This window comes from Dryas octopetala, chromosome 7 (assembly GCF_963921425.1).
Source record: "Dryas octopetala chromosome 7, drDryOcto1.1, whole genome shotgun sequence".
NCBI lineage: Eukaryota > Viridiplantae > Streptophyta > Magnoliopsida > Rosales > Rosaceae > Dryas > Dryas octopetala.
In genome coordinates this window covers 3043883-3060470 of record NC_141372.1, presented here as the reverse complement: position 1 = coordinate 3060470, position 16588 = coordinate 3043883, and the positions used below count along the sequence as shown (strand labels likewise).

Here is a 16588-nt window from a genome sequence, read left to right as displayed (position 1 = left end):
ATATCGAATTACTGTGATCACTCACGAAGATAGCCTCATCTCCAATGTTTTTTTTATCTCAAACATGTTTCACAATGGATTTGTCTAATTTGGTCCTCGAACACAAACTTATAAACCTTGAAGTAGAAGCTATTAGTAGTTATCTCATCGTCAAGACCTTGCTTTGGTTCAATTGAAATTTTTTGAAGATGCAATACGTCACACCTTTGCAAGTGAATGCTATTCCTTGCGAACAACAGCAAATCGAACATGGTCAATGGGATCCAACAATTTATCCAGGATAAGAAAGAAACAAGGTAAAGACATTGTGAAGTAACAGCCGCCATCTTCTTACTGGAGGCCATCAATTATGAAAGAAAGAAAGCAATAAGGGTTTTAACGATGGTAATCGAAAGGGGAGGGGTCTTCTTATATATAGAGATTAGGAAATCATAATCCAAAGGAAAAAGAAAAAAGGAAATCATAATCCCAAAAATAGAAAGACGGAGAGTTTTGTGGCCACCGAGGAGAAACAGAGACGGAGCACAAAAAAACACTGGTATGGGGATAAAATGACACGTCGTATAACTCAACTTTTTCTAACCAAAATTAAAACGCCGTTGCCGGGGATCGAACCCGGGTCACCCGCGTGACAGGCGGGAATACTTACCACTATACTACAACGACTCGGTTGTTCAAGATTTAATCAATATATCAATTTATACCAAAAGGACGCGTTGTAAAAAAAGGGTGTGGTACACACTTAGCAGATAACAATTGTTTGGTGGGAAAAGAAGCCGAGCCTTATCTGCCACCAAGCAAAACTCCAGTCTCCAGTGGCATTGGCAAACACCAAACAGAGAACGCCAATGGCTGTGTCAACTTCCACCTCTACTGTAATATACATAGATGCCCAGAAAGGCTTTCCTATTCCAACGCCAAAAAATGGTACTTGTATATTCTCAAATTCAATCATCAGGTTTGCACCAAAACCGCGCAGCTTTTGCATTAGAAGCTCCAGTGATGTCTCGGCGGCAGAGACTACTGCTGCTGCGACACAGGCGGATACAGATGAGAGTTCCATTGAAGTTCCCAAAGAACCACCTTCTCTAATTTCTGCTCTCAATGTTGAGCGAGCACTTCGTGGCATACGTAATATTGATCAGCCGTATTCATCTTCAAATTGAACAAGTTTTCCAGTTGACACTTTAATTGACAAAAAATTTGTTTAGAATAATGCAGCAATTACAGATGTAGATCATTATGGCCGGCTTGGACTTCAAAGAGGATGCTCCTACGATCAGGTCACAACTTAACTTCTTTGCTTAATTATTGTGACATAATTTTAACAATTTTCTTAAAACAAACATTTAAGTATTATTGTTCTGTTTAAACAGGTTGCAGTTGCATATAAAACCAAGCTTGACGAACTAATGATCCAGGGATTAGATGAAGAGGAGCTAAACAACAATCTGGAACCTTTAAAAGAGTCGTATACAATTTTGTCATCTGGGGATGAGCGAAGATTATACGATTGGAGCCTGGCCAGGAGTGCAAAACCAGATACGTACGTCTGGCCTTTTGAGGTTGAGACAACCAGAGCACCCCAACAAGAACCGCCGCCAATACAGGTTGCTTCCTCAACTCTCTCTTTAGCCACTTCAAGTTTAATTTATCCCAGATTATTTTTTAATAAAACTATTTCTACCTTATTTTTTATACAACATTAATATCACCTCTCCAATAAAAACGGCTTTTATTAGAGAGGTAGCATCAATACGATATGTTTAATGTTACTCTTATTTGTTTGTAATTTCACAAATCAGTTGACTTGATCAGGTTAAGCCTTTCTGTCTCTGTCAAAGATAACTGCAATTTGGTCATAACCAGTTCAATTGCAGCCATGGATTTTAGTTCATTATAATTTGAGTTCTTTAAAGTCCAGCTGTAGCTTCGGTTCTTCAGGTCCAGTCCATGCAAGTCCTTCTCTAGTCTCGTTTAGGATGTCAGTCAGAACATGAATAACTGACTGTTGAAATAATCTTTATTGCAGGAACCAGAGGACACAGGGCCCACAAGATTGGTGGGATACTTCGCATTGGGATGGTTGATACTGTCCTTCATATTATCCATAGCCCTTAATCGATAGATAGATAATAATACCTTTGCTGCAACTTGCCAACTTGGAACCTTGTATAATTAAATGCATAGCCTCTTTGCAGTTTCTTAACATTGCAATAATAGGTTGGTGAGTGTTACAGTGTTGAGTTGCAATGATGCAATCAAATTTATTCTAGTTTCTAAGTTGAGTGTAGTAGTATTTAGGGGGAGGAAAATATATATAAAAACTTCTCTTTCGTAAAGCCTAATTTTTTTTGGATAATGCTAGAGAGATCATGTTATTATACCACATTTGTGGTATCACATAATGTGGCTTCTTAACCACCCTGTTAGAGAAAAAGAGGAAGAGATTAAAAGTGACTAGGAAGCCACATCTTGTGGTACCACAAATGTGAGGCAATGACATAATTCCACTATCATTACCCTTTTTTTTTAGCACTGCTAAAAATAGGGAGATGATCTTAACACTCCAAAATTACCGTTATACACACCTCATCTCATGTGTGAATGTGAGTGTAGAGGCAAGAAGTCATTTTTGGAGTGCTAAAATCATACTTCTCAAAATAACCAGTCTTATTCTATAGACGGTTCTCTCTTTGAATTGTATTTGTAGATCGTTTTCAGCGGCCGTAAGTCGTATTAAGCAGCAATCCATGGAGAAAAATTCATAGGGTAGTTCTACCAGTGGTTAAACTCATACAATTAAACTGCCGGAAAAAGTTCATCAGAGATTAAACATAGATTTAAAAAACTGGAGCCTGATTTTGTATAAAAGATGTATCCTCTTCCGTTTCATCTGAATATAATATTATAATACCGGTAGAATTTTCTCAATATATTCAACATTATCCTATAAAGATTAATATACATTAACAAAATACACAAATACGTTATATTTGATTTTTTGGAATATTGAGCATTAAAAAATACTTAAATGCACATGATCTCTAAAAAACACAAAAAAGATTTTTTTTTTTTTTTTTTTTTTTAAAACACAGTTGATCTGCACAGTAGGATTTTTTGAAAAAAAATTAAAATGTTCCAAACTATTTGAATAAAGATTTGGAAATTTCACTAGGAGAAAGAAGGATTCAACTCTCTTTGTTTTAAATTTGGAAATATTTTTTCTGATAATACCATTAAAACTGTCATTTAATCTCTGGCACTCCCCCCAAACAAATGAGCATAACATTACGTATGAAACAAACAAAGTTATATGATTAAGCATGGCAATCAGAATAAGAATGGGTGAGTCTGACTCACTGAGCCAAACCAGCAGTGACTATAAATGCAACTTCACATAACTCAAAGACCACTAGACTTCCTACAAATAATGGTTGCCAAGTCCATGAAGAACCTAGGCAGTAGTAAGAACAAACATAAAATATTTGCCACTAGAACATAAAACTTACAGCAGCAACCCTCTACTTATTTGCCAAGAAAAAACCAAGGAAGAACAAATTTAAAATTTAACAAGAGAAACACTAGCTTATCAAATCAGACACAACATTCTGAGGCATTCTTAGGATTGCTTAGCCTATGAATTTTTGCAGTTCTCATACTCATGCATTCTATCTTTTCAACTTTTTTCTTCAACCAAGTATGTGAGATACCAGAATAATAACAAGAAATCACAATGCAAAATTATCCATCAAAAGAAGCAGGGCCCGTCCCAACAAAAATGTCTTTTCAAAACTAATGTCTGCATGCGTAATACTGAGAAAGGATTACTGACTTCTATGATACATACAAAGTTTCACATAAAGACTGATCTTCTCATAAATAGGCAGGCCCAATCTTCATGATTAAAAAAAAAATTAAAAAAAAAACAAAGCCTAGTGGTAACATGACTAATAAATACCCACATTGGCGTAAATGATGATGCTACTAGCCTTTTACCTAAAATTGAATACCAACCAACAGTCATCTAGATGAACTTGAGCAAAGTACCTAACATGGAAACTAATAGAAAAGACTAAATGCAACTCTAATTTTAAAAATATAATAAATAATACCAGTCGACTATTAAGAGTGTTGCGAAAGTACACTTGTGACCATCCACCTCAAGATAACAAGTGAACGAATTCAGATCCTCCCCTTTGAATTAAAGTTCAAATGGAGATGTCCAGTAGGTTGATTACAGCATTCAAATCATAATCTGACAGCTGAAAGCAATTGTGTATAAATAAAACATCTTTTTAGTGATGAATTCTTTCCAGCATCCGATTGCAATATAACAGCTGAAAATGTATCAACTGAACCTCTCCATTTGAAGTACATCAGAGAGGATCCGAATCACAAGTGAAATTACCTGAACCATCCTTTAGATGAAATGGAAGTTGTTGGATGCCAAGCATTAATATACAGACTATTTTTTTTTTTTTTTTAATCTTTTAGGTCCATCTTTGCCAGGGATATATTATAGCAAAAAATAGCAGCTAATTCTGACAGAATAATTGAAAGAAAAAGAGAAGTAACCATGACCTCCCTTTGATTGCCATCTCTTAATATTTTTTTTTTTTTCTGAAAGGGAACATACCTTCACCGGCTTCAACATGTCTGCAAAAGTAATTTTTGGGAACAGCAAAAAGCATCCGAGCCCTATGACTATCAACAATTGCTGCTCTGGTTAAACTTTTGTTTGCTAGCCCTTCCCTAAGGATCAAGCTAAGGATCACAATAGCGTTAGTTAGCAGATATTAAAAAAAAGTTACTGTCCAAAAGCCGACCAGTCAATTAGATCTGTATCAACAAAACCAACAGAGAATTCAGATTAGATCAGAAGTATCCTACATATGTCCAAATAATTGTGCTAAATATGTCACTTTCAACAGTATAGGCAGCTTTTTTTTTTTTTTTTCCAAAAAAACAAATAGAGCTAATACTTGAACTAATACAAATATCTAAACTGAAATGAAAGAGTACCAGATAGAACACCAAAGTTGAGAAATGTGACTTCATCTACACCATTTACCTCAGAAATCATCCCTGCTATTTCTTTCATGTACTCTTTTCCCCTTACAATACTGATAACCTTCTGCACCATCTTCATCCGACCCACTAACCATCTGCCACCTGTCATGACTCGGCTCATCAACATTAGACTTCGCATTGTGCTTAGAATGTCTAGAACTGTGACTACTCTCTTTCCGTAGTTTTTTCTTATCACTGGAAACACTCTGTTCTAAACCAGATCCCAAGTGTCTGGGATGTTTCTGATTGTACCTTTTGAAATCTTGCTCAATTCTCTTTCTCTTATTATCTTTCTCACTGTTACTTTGATTACGACTCCGACTAGAACCACTTCCACAATGCTCTCTTCTTTCCTTTTGTTTTCTGGAGATTCTATGATAGTGTTTGTGTTTCTCTTCACTGTGCCAACTGGAGCTACTTGGCATATCATCTACCTCTGAACTTGATCTCTCCGTGCGATGATGCAGCTTCTGATCTCTATCACCAACTACCAAGCGACAACTCTTCTGTTTACCATCAACAGAGTGCATGTTATCACCCATGTGATTATGATGGCGATATTGCCTCTGGGACCCTTCAGTAGAGCCGCCCTCAGAGTAACTTATGCTCTTTTCCCTGTTTGGACAAGATTTATGTTCATGTAATCTGGCTATCCCACTGTACTGATGCCTCTTATTAAAATCACGGTCTTCATCATCATCAAGGGATTGTTCTCTGGTGCAGAAAAAAGTCACTAATAAAAATCAGGTCTATTTATATAATAATAATAACCAAAACAAATAATGTATTTCAAAGCCAAAATAGTACAACAAAGTAGCAGATACCTATGCCCTTATTTATTTTAAACAGATTCCATGCATAACTTTAAAATGTTGAACTGTGTGTGTGTGTGTGTGTATGTGTGTGTGTGTGTGAGAGAGAGAGAGAGACTTTAAGTCCGATAGACACTTTCCGGGTGCCTATTCGTGACAAGATACCAAGTGACCCAATTCAAACCCACTGTTCAACTTTTAGAGAAGTAGAGCCAATAACTTAAAGGCAAGAAGCCCTTACTAAGGCTAGAGGATTAGAAATATCTAGTCATCTGGTTCAAAGTAAAATGAATGTCACTGCAAAGGCTAGAGGGAAAATTATATTTATGATTTAAAAATAAAAAATAAAAAACTCTACAAGCATTGTTTCTACTCTAAAAATAAAGAATAATTCTCATAACAAATGGAATGTAAAAGGAATAGGAAAGGCAATACATATAAATAACTGGAATGTAAATGAAAATTCAACAGATGGCATGATGCAGAATACCCCAAAATGAAGCTTCTATTGTTAAAAATTCAGATTGTTGGAACCTTGTACAGAATTTCTAATAAAAAGAGAAAGAAAATGGAAAAGACACATCTATCAAACATAAATACAGACTTACCTTCTCAAATTCTCATTTGAAATTTTTCTTCTCTTTTCCCAATCTTGAAGATCCAGAAACTCCGAACGACTTAAATAGCCGTCTTCACCAGTTCCTGGCAAAGGGGCTGTACCTCCCATCCTCATATATCCACTGCAAGATGTTTCGGTGTCAAATCACTAAAACGCAAATTGATGAAGGATACTTTATGTAATTGAGGATCAATATTAACCAATAACTTACATACAGCAATCAATTTATGATTAAAATGAACCTACCCAAAGGCAGAAATCGAGTTATACATAGATGGCCTGTATGTAGGAACAGCGAAAGGAGCAGAAGGGACGAGAGTTGTATTAAAACCCGTCATCCCATGATTTCCATATAGGTTTCCAAAGGGCCGGGCATGAGGAAAGGGAGCCCCATTCCAGTACAATGGTGCATAGCCTGGCATAGCTCCTGGAAAGATTGCATTTCCTGGAATCCACAAACAGGTCAATATCACAGATAAAGACTTCATAATAGTAACGAAATAATGCACGCAACTTATCTATTCCATACCTGGATGAATCATAGGATGAGGACTGGAAGCAACTGGACAGTCTCTTATGAAATGCTCCGGAGAACCACACATGTAACAGGTACGGTCCCCCTGATTCATAGAGACAAGTATACATCAGTATCAGTCAAAAAGCTCCCAAATAAAAAAGAATGCCACAGCATGCATGAACGACCTCTGTTAGATTTATTACATTTTCTTTAATTTATCTAATATTACAGCCTGAGTTTACAAACATGTATACCACTTTTGAGGGAAAAAAAAAAGGGTGAAGCCACTCATAATTATAAGTAGAATCTGTGGTCTTAGCACCTAAACCTAAAAAAAGGCTGTAAAGCAGAATAATTTCTCAAACAGTGCATCGATAGCAACTGCTAGGGTAAGCTCAAACAGAAAACAAATAGCAACTTTTTATTGCAAAGATCCTACGAAGAGAATCTCAACAATGATTTTCTAATGATAATTTGCAAAATATAAACCCATGAGTTGGGGCATTCCTTAAGTTGCCAATAATGTCCCCCGAAGAGTGACATTTTAGTTTGGCTTTCCAAAAAACAAATATAAAAAAATTTCACATGCCTACTTTCACAGTTAATACCTTTCTGCGCTTTCCAGTCTCCAAGAAACTCCTATCACCGCCTGAAAAATTAGTGTGATTGTTAGAAAAGGAGATATATGCCAAGATAATGTCTAGCTAAAGAGGCAACAAAGTACCAAAGGTTAGATGCTACCTGCCGTATAAACCCAATGTGGCTTCTTTTTCTTTAATGCGGGTTCAGCTGGAACCACATCAGAAAATGATAGATTAGAGCTTCAATATGGAGTTAAAAAGATATTACCATTAGTTATACAACAAAGAGAATACGAAAAGTCTAATTCCAGCAAACAAAATTTCATGACCAGAAAACAAATGTAGCGTTTGAAATATACAACATAATAACATGAGGCCCAGAAATCAAGAGTGAATGAACTGAAATTCTAGAAAGATGATACCTTCCTCATGCATAGGCTTGCTTTCCCCTTGGAAATCATCAAAGCCTGCCAAGTCATCAGAAAACACACGAGTAGAACCATGTCTTTCTCCATCTATTTGATTTTTCTTGTGCAAAAATGGAGGAAATTTCGGAAAGTTATTTGAACTGTAAAGATTACGTGCATCTTTTCTGAATGATGAGTTATAAGCAGATTTTGCCAAGAAATGACTAGATCCCATCCCTGTTTCAGGAGAATGAGGCAACTCTGACTCTCTTTGTAAAATAGTTCCACCACAAGACACATCTTTTGCCTGAATTCCAGACTCTACATCTGTTTGTACATTTTTAAATAGTTAAAAACAGGACTGTAGTGGAGCTCAGTGAGAATATAAATATATTAAACTTCTACCTGGAGCATATTGGGAACAAGCATTGCCTGGACCAGTGATTAAAATTTGAGACTCTAGGAAATGCTCAATTGCTTGTCTAAGAGATACATTCGGTAGCAAATCTTCTACTCTGCATTTGGTTGAAAAACACTTGGGACATTTTTCCTTCTCAAGTAGCACTTGACAAATGCCTGAACCCAAAAAGATGCAAAAGTTATCACATTCAGGTTACTGCCTAGAATTACTAATGCCTAACAGAACATGAAGTAGGGTTTCTGGGAGGAAAGAGAAAAGGTGATATTATGCAGTAGATGTCTAGGAATGAAAGAAATAAAGCTATCAGACACTAAACTTACATTTCTCACAAAAACTGTGCTGGCAGCATGGTATCATCATGGCCTCCTTGAAAAATGAGTTGCATAGGGAGCATTTCAGCTCCGATGGCCAATCAGCATGTTGCATATCTAGGGGATTAACATTGCCCACCCTACATTTACACAATGATAAAAATGTCAGATGCTTGAGACTGAAAACCAAGAAAAACAATAAGATGATACAACTGCATATCATACTTTTCCAAATTCATTTCTTCTAGAACTTCAGGCTTTGGTTTTGTCAGTGGTATGGTGTGTTCAACTCCACCATGCACATGACCTAAATCAAATATTGCAGTGTGGTAAGCATAGATCTAACCCATGAATAAAGACTAATAATAGTAATAACACAAACATCATATACCTCCTGGAATAGCATCACTAAGGCCGCTTGCTTCAAGTTTCTGATTCTGACATCTTGGCGGCTCCGAACATCTAAATACACAGTGAAAAAAATGTATCACATAAATACCAAAAATCTACTAAAGAAGTTGATGCATCTGAAATCTGAAAAGAACAAATCATAAACACTAGGAAATCATGATTGAAAGAAAACAACTAAACCTTGTGATGCCATTATTTGGCTCATAATCATGGATGCAAGCTTCCTTGTCTGCATCCAAATCAGAACTCAAAGAGGTCGCCTCAGGAACGGGATACAAGTCAACCCCAAAGTCATCAAAGTCAACTGTCTCAACATTCTGTAAAACATACAAATTATCCAAAATAGTAAGTAGGATGAAAAAAAAAATTAAAAAAATAAAACTAAGACAAGCAAGCAAACATATCTGAAATTGCAAAAGAGCTCCAAATGTGAGTAAGAACTATCTACGCAGAAATACAGCTTAAAATGGGAGCGCAGATTTTAAGATACAAACCGCTGCAACAAGTGATTTAGCATTCACGGATCCCTTGCTATGAAGATTCTGGAATGAGTTGAAGTGAGGCCTGTCACAATAGTCAAAAAAATTAAACTTCCATCACCAACGAATAGAAATTCCAATTAAACACCAAATCTTACATATCCACATGTAATGATCCTGCGGGCACTCTCTTGATTATCACGCACGAACCACGCGGAATTTGAATATTCTCGTCGTTGTACTCTGAAATCAATCCGAAAAAGAAAGGGATATTACGATATAATTAACAACATAATTACCCCTTAATACCAATACCATGCAACCAAAGTACCAAACACCAAAATTGTGTGTGTTTCGGAAAAAACTTAACGGACGATAGAGACGATAGCAAATTCAATGTTATAGTGTAGTGTCTCTCAATTGGCTTTCTACTCAATTTTCTCGGCATCCAAATAGAGACAATAGCAAATTCAAGCGGCATAGACTGTTAATAAAAAAGAAGGGCGAGAGAGTTGACCTTGACCGGTTATGGCGTCAGAGAAGACGAGATCGGAATCTTGGCAGATATTAAGGTTCTTGTGGCGAATGATCTTGGATTTGAGATCGCGAACGGAGATGGAGGTTCGGCCGTCGATGTCGACCGAGTCGAAGTTCACGGAGCTTCTGAATTTGAACTGGACCGCCATGGCCGAGTCGAGTCGAGTCGAGTCGGTGAGTCAAGGCTCAGATCATCCTCAAGTTGTCAGTCGGAGAGAGTAAAACACAAATCGATGTACGTACAACAGAACGAGGGAAATATACCGACCTTTGTTAGAAATTTCCGGTTTCTTGGTGCGAAAGGTTATAATTTGGGCTTTGTAACAAGTTAAGGTCCAACTCAAATTCACATATTCGTTTGGGCCTCAAACCTCAGCTCTTCTCAGGCCCGAGATAAATAGATAAGGTCCAACTTTGAGTCAACCCACGTTATTAATTGACGGACTATGGATCTGTCGTTTACATAAGAAATGCACCACAAGTTAGCCTCCTTATAGGCCCAAAGACCCGGCCCATACTCTTCCACACGAAATGCGGTAAATTTGCTCTCATTCGGGTCACATCCTTCTTACCCACAACCCACAATCACAAACTGAACACTCCCTCTTTCCTTGTTATTCTAGCTAGGGGTGGGTACGGTACGGTATGGTACGGTATGAGCCCTATACCGATACTATACCGAAATTTTTATTCGGTACGGTATCGGTACGGTATGGACATTTTAAAAACTGGTACCATATCATACCAGTGTTCTATGAATTCGGTATGGTTCGGTATGGTTTCGGTATATACCAACATTTTAAACTTTTTTTTTTTGGGTCAAAAAACAATATTTAACAACCAAAAAGAAATATTTTTTCCCAACCAAAAGATAAAACAAAACCCAACTTGTACGTTCCTTTCATTTCTGTTGTGAACTATGACCGATGGTATTGATCCTTAATTAACCATCAAACGACTAATTAAGCACATATATAATTCTAACCCAATTCATCATCAACCAGTGTAAACACAGAATTAGAAAAGAAAGCAACTGATCATAAATCACACACTATTCTATATACATATATATATAAATGCCAAAGAAACTACAACAATGACAAAAGGAAGAGTAAAACTGTAAAACACAAGAGCAACTCAGACCCAAGTATAGAAAGCATAATAATGAAATATATATTAAATAATTAAATTAAAAATATATCGGTACGGTACGGTATTGAAAGTTTCATACCTATACCATACCGATTTAGACTCGGTACGGTACGGTATCGGTACGGTATATAATCGGTATTATTTTTCGGTATAACATTGACACGGTACGGTATGGTACGGGTTCGGTTTCGGTATTTCGGTATTTCGGTAGTAAATGCCCACCCCTAATTCTAGCTATAGACAAGAGGAAAAAAAACATAGTTCTAATGAAATTGAACTCTTTTAGATTTTGACAGCCTTGGAACCTTTATGAATTATGTTGTTAGGACCACCTCATCTCATCTGACCATCTTATAAACATCTCTCTAATACATATAGTACTCATCTCTATATATAGATGGTCTATGAAATGATTAGTTAAAATGGTTCAAATAGTTTCAATCTTTATTATTCATGCTTGCCATAATTTTGGGATGAACAATATTTGGCTCATTACTAATAAGTACGCATTCCTTCTTATTGACCAATCACAATTTAACATGTATCAACTTACAAAGAAAAAGAATGAATGGCTCATTATATATAATAAAGAGCCAAGTATTTTTTTCTTAAGATTTGTAAAAGATACAATAATCCGGTATTTATAAAATCCGGTATTTACAAAGAAACGATAAACATACATTCAAACAAAAATTTATCTAATAAATTGTGCGTTAAGATTCACGCACCAATAGGAGAGGATTTCCAATAGAACATTCTAACATTCTAGTCCTACTTATTGACTACAACTATAGTTGTCACCTTCGAAAATTTCTTCTTATTCTTTTCTCAAATAATTAAGGTTCTCTTGCTTCGAAAAACGTTTGAAAGATGAATCATAAGACAAACAATAGAAGACAGCCTTGGGACAAAGACAAACTTCGAACAGTTACTTTAACTGCTGCTCAAGCTGCGCATGTTTAGTTAATTTCTTTCATGTGATCTTTGGAAACTAAAGTGATATGTGAGTGTTTAAGTTTTCTTTTCACGTGACATCATGAAGAATCTCTCTTTAATAAAACAAATTACTACATATTAATTTATGTTTTATTTGCCAAGGGGAAGGAATTGAACTGTATGCGAGGTTGGACAAGATACTATTCAACTAATTTGTCTTTTGTCATATCTGTCCTTCCAAAACAATATCAATATGGGTTTTACCTTGCCAGAAGGTTAGGTAGTAATGAAATTGATTGGTCAGAAAATAACTAATGTGTACAAAAATTCAATCATTATTTTGAAGATTGGCATTATTTGTTTACTTTATAACGCACTAGCTTCCGGTAGCCGATCCTAGCCGCCTTGAAGCATGTGTTATATACAGTGCCAAAAATAATTATTTTCGTCCCCCCACTTTGATGTGCGCTCTTATGGCTCTGCAAGACTGTAAATTATTCGTCGTTTCTTACGTACATGATGTTTCGCGTGGAGATTCATGCATGTCCAATGATCCATCGCATCAATCGGTCACGGAAGCAAGAGATTCTAGAGTGTAATTTGTTATATAATATTTATCTCAAATGTTTTGATCAGGTAATTAATTATTATGAAGAAAAAAAATGTTGCAAACACTCGTTGTAGTTAAAATTTTATACAAAGACATCCCAAAAATTCAGATATTTGCCAATTAGCGTTTTAGTTTGGTTAAATTATCGTGCATAGGTGGGTTGTATAGTACGGCATTTAAAAACGTGGTATTTGATAGAATTAGAGCATCTAATTTAAAATTAATTGACAATGAGTGAAGAGGTTTAAGACTTATAAGTATATATGCTAAACTCTAGTTTTTCAATATAGAATATTGTTCCACATTACTCTCAACATGCCCCCGCATGTGTGGTGAGATTTTGAATTTTACACGTGAACAAATTATATTGGGTGACGTGAGAATACGTGTGGCCGTTGGGCCTTACACGTGAATAACCAAGCTATGATACCATGATAGAATCAGAGCATCCAACCCAAAACCAATTGACAATGGGTGGAGAGGCCTAAAACTTATAAACACATATGTTAAGTCCCAATTTTCTAATGTAAGACATTGCTCCACGTTACTTTCAACAGTATTATTTATGCTGTTGTGAATATTGGTGAATATAAAAGCGATGTCTGCGACTCAGCAGCCCGCAGGACTTTATCGCCTCTGTTTCTGGAAGCTTTTTGGTTGGAATTTGAAGGGCTTTTTTGGTTATCACTTATCAGGACTCCACTCATTGACTAGCTGCAAGGTTAGACGGGCTATGTATATAATATATATATAGTGAGAGGTCAATTTTAAGTTTAAAGTGGTCATCTTAAATAATAATTATTGTCACAGGAGGTGGGTATTCTGTATTCACAATTCAGTGAGAGGTCAATTTATGGTGATGAAAATTGTAAGTGGTTGTCATGTTCTTAGCAATTATAATATTTGGAAGTCCTTAAAAATTTTGAAAATAAATCTGGGTTTAATTATATATATTTTTTAAAGATGAATGCGGGTATTTGGTAGTTTATTTATTTTATTGTGAAAATGAATGTGGGATGCATATATGCATGAAAGATAGGAAGAGCATAATTAAATTAAAGGGGTGTTCTCAATTCATATTTTAATAAATTTTAAAATTTATAGAATCTATTAAAATTTAAGGGAATTCTCATAGAATTTGTTATGTGTAAAAAATTCATCTAAATTCATTAAAATTTATCACTTAATGAAATTTATGAGTTTTTTAAGATACCTAAACTTTATTGGAATCCATTAAAATTTGAGTTGGAGACACTTTGATTTCATTGAAATCCATTAAAATCCTAATTGAGGACACCTAGATTACATTGGACTTTTAAAATCCATTAAAATTCAAGTTGGGGAGACCCCCCAAGAGGAGAATTTTTTCTGTGTAACCAATCCAACGTGTAAGGGTATTGTTAGACGGCATGTTTATCTCTCCTAAGGTATAATATTAATAATATTTACTCATATAATGACACATATACTGGTCACATCACGTGGCGGTGTATCGTTTACACTGAAAAATCTCTCCCTTAAGAGTGCTTATATTTCCACCTTTGTATCATATTTCTCCACTTACCTTATTTTTATACCCACTATTAAATTTGGAAAAAAATATATTAAAAAACTCTTCCTACCTCCAATTATTCTTATAATACCTTGATATATCAACTCAAACACCCACCTAAACACTCTTCCACCCCCTTAACTATCATCTCACTTACCCATCCTTTTTCATAAACTCTAATTTTACTCTGTCACCAAAACTTAAATTCGATGATACTATTTTGTTGACCATATATCTATATAAATGTAAACAAAATTTTCCCCTAAACCATTTTTATTTATTTATAGTTTTAGATCAAGAATTCATTCTATTTAATGTTTCTTTTAATTTAGAAATTGAATACTAATCTTATGGATTTAATTTGACATTTAGGAATGAATTATATGGGTATAAGATTAATTTTCTTCTATTTGGAAAAAGATGGCTGCGTGGAATGATAATTAGAGGGTGGGAAGAGTGTTTAGTAGGTGGGTAATTGAGTTGATATATCAAAGGGTATTTTAGGAATAATGGGAGGTGAGAATAATATTTTTATATTTTTTTCAAATTTAATGGTGGGTGTAAAAATAAAGTGGGTGAACAAATTTGACATGTGGAAATATAAGCACTCTAAATTAATAACCAGTTGAAATTCAACATCTTTTGTAAGAGTGTTATTAAAGATCTCAAATTTATATTTCGAATTTGAATCACCAATTCACGTGGTAGTGTCTCATAAATTCATATCAAAGTCTACTTTGGCTCATTTATTTACAAAAAAAAAAAAAAAAACATTAACGCATACACTGCCACAATATTTGGAATATAATTAAATTTAAAATCTCTAGTAATATCTGATAAGAATAACTTTGAGTAATGCTATATATATAGTTAGACAAAATTTATAGGCTGCAGTACATGTATGCATTAATTAATGAAAAATGTTTGGGTATTTAGAAATGAGTATCAAGTTTGTCATTACAGACAACACATAAGCACGTAATGGGGTCTATCTACCACCTTCTCTCTTATGGTGAACCCCATTATGGGTTCATGTGATTAGTTGTGAGGACAAGTTTGTACTCATTTTTGAGTACCTAAGCACTGCTTTTAATTAATTACAATAATAAACCAATATTTGAAAGATTATCTCCCATATATTACAGCCAATATATGAGAGCAAATTTGCTTACCACCTTAATTTGTGGTGAGCATCACCACCCTTCTTTACATATGTCATCTGTTATATAACTTAACTATAAACCCTTGATAATAAATGTATTCGGATGATTAAGGTGATAGAGATAGAAAAATATTAATAAATAAATAATTATTGTCTTTTTCCCAAAAACGTTACATTGATTTAAGAATTTAAAAAAGAAGAAAAAACCCATCAGTCCCATGGCTGACTGCAGCTACCCTCCCCGGCCGTCCCATCTTTCCGGCAACCTCTCCTCTTAAAGCCGGCGACCCCTCTGCCCAATGTCAACTGATCATCCCTCTCTTATTCTCTAATGTTTATTATTCTCCGTCATTTCTTTAATGTCCTAACACATTGACAGAGACAAAGAAAATGAGGGAGAAAAAGAACAAAAAAAAATGAGAGGACAAACCAAATTGCTAGTGATTTGATCGTTTTCAATCCATGGAAGCAAAAGTGATCTGATTGAGAAAGCATAAAGCCTCACACTCAAATCGGGCTGGGGGTCGTCGGTGTTGAGCGGGGAATGCCACCGGAATGTTGGGAGAGGGAGGAGGTGGAGTTGCTGCAGAACGATTGAGGAAGCTGATGGTTTTTTCAATTTTATTTATTTCTTTTTATCTAAAAGTAAAATAAGATTAAAATTATTATTTTATTACACAGTTAATCCTAATTAACTCTGGTTAACACATGAGACAGATGACAAACTCCTAATAAAGTGGTGATGCTCTCCACCAAATTAAATTAAGGTGGTGACCAAATTTGCTCTCGCCAATATATGTTAGATTGAGAAAATTGGAAAAGTAGTGCAAAGCTAGCAAGGTTATCAGAATTCAGAACTAGCAGGCTTTGACTGCTCCCTAGATTCAAGCAGTTGTTTTTGTTTTGCCCACTAGTTTCAAGCAGTTGTTTTTTCTTTTTTGCCCACTAGTTTCAAGCTCCCTAGATTCAAGCAGTTGTTTTTTTTTTGCCCACTAGTTTCAAGCAGTT

General features: G+C 35.3%; 2 protein-coding genes and 1 non-coding gene across 6 annotated transcripts; 1 reads left to right on the top strand and 2 right to left on the bottom strand.

Moving 5' to 3' along the window:
* Positions 1 to 594: 594 nt before the first annotated feature.
* On the bottom strand, positions 595 to 666 carry TRNAD-GUC (transfer RNA aspartic acid (anticodon GUC)). The gene has a single exon. It is a non-coding gene; the product is annotated as a tRNA-Asp (tRNA).
* A 111-nt stretch (positions 667 to 777) lies between these two features.
* NDHU (Chaperone DnaJ-domain superfamily protein) lies at positions 778 to 2342 on the top strand. Its single transcript, XM_086250724.1, has 4 exons — positions 778 to 1131; positions 1222 to 1283; positions 1377 to 1610; positions 2033 to 2342. The coding sequence occupies exons 1-4, from the start codon at positions 849 to 851 to the stop codon at positions 2126 to 2128; spliced, it is 675 nt and encodes a 224-aa protein (XP_086106850.1). The 5' UTR covers positions 778 to 848; the 3' UTR covers positions 2129 to 2342.
* Positions 2343 to 2464: 122 nt separating this feature from the next.
* Positions 2465 to 10397, bottom strand: LOC147278491 (uncharacterized). Of its 4 annotated transcripts, none has more exons than XR_015123351.1 (16): positions 10149 to 10397; positions 9790 to 9874; positions 9647 to 9716; positions 9333 to 9469; positions 9133 to 9203; positions 8967 to 9048; positions 8751 to 8881; positions 8415 to 8585; positions 8025 to 8336; positions 7763 to 7810; positions 7630 to 7670; positions 7034 to 7124; positions 6751 to 6949; positions 6494 to 6625; positions 5026 to 5787; positions 2465 to 4767 (listed from the first exon to the last, which is right to left on the bottom strand). XR_015123351.1 is itself a non-coding variant. In XM_086250721.1 (16 exons), exons 1-15 carry the CDS (start codon positions 10315 to 10317, stop codon positions 5076 to 5078), a joined length of 2451 nt encoding a protein of 816 aa, XP_086106847.1. In that variant the 5' UTR covers positions 10318 to 10397; the 3' UTR covers positions 2465 to 4842; position 5075. The 4 variants fall into 4 exon arrangements, 3 of the variants coding, with proteins under 3 accessions (XP_086106847.1, XP_086106848.1, XP_086106846.1); XM_086250721.1 differs by having other exon boundaries at positions 2465 to 4842; positions 5075 to 5787; XM_086250722.1 differs by having other exon boundaries at positions 5075 to 5787.
* Between the last annotated feature and the right edge of the window lie 6191 nt (positions 10398 to 16588).

Excerpts from the sequence above, each read along its gene's own strand:
- NDHU (XM_086250724.1), top strand. The coding sequence starts at position 849 with ATGGCTGTGTCAACTTCCACCTCTACTGTAATATACATAGATGCCCAG. Across the intron at positions 1,132-1,221 it reads GCGAGCACTTCGTGGCATAC|CAATTACAGATGTAGATCAT; the intron begins GTAATATTGATC and ends AGAATAATGCAG. Across the intron at positions 1,611-2,032 it reads AAGAACCGCCGCCAATACAG|GAACCAGAGGACACAGGGCC; the intron begins GTTGCTTCCTCA and ends TCTTTATTGCAG.
- LOC147278491 (XM_086250721.1), bottom strand. The coding sequence starts at position 10,317 with ATGGCGGTCCAGTTCAAATTCAGAAGCTCCGTGAACTTCGACTCGGTC. Across the intron at positions 9,875-10,148 it reads TGACGCCATAACCGGTCAAG|AGTACAACGACGAGAATATT; the intron begins GTCAACTCTCTC and ends GATTGATTTCAG. Across the intron at positions 8,882-8,966 it reads GAAGAAATGAATTTGGAAAA|GGTGGGCAATGTTAATCCCC; the intron begins GTATGATATGCA and ends GTGTAAATGTAG.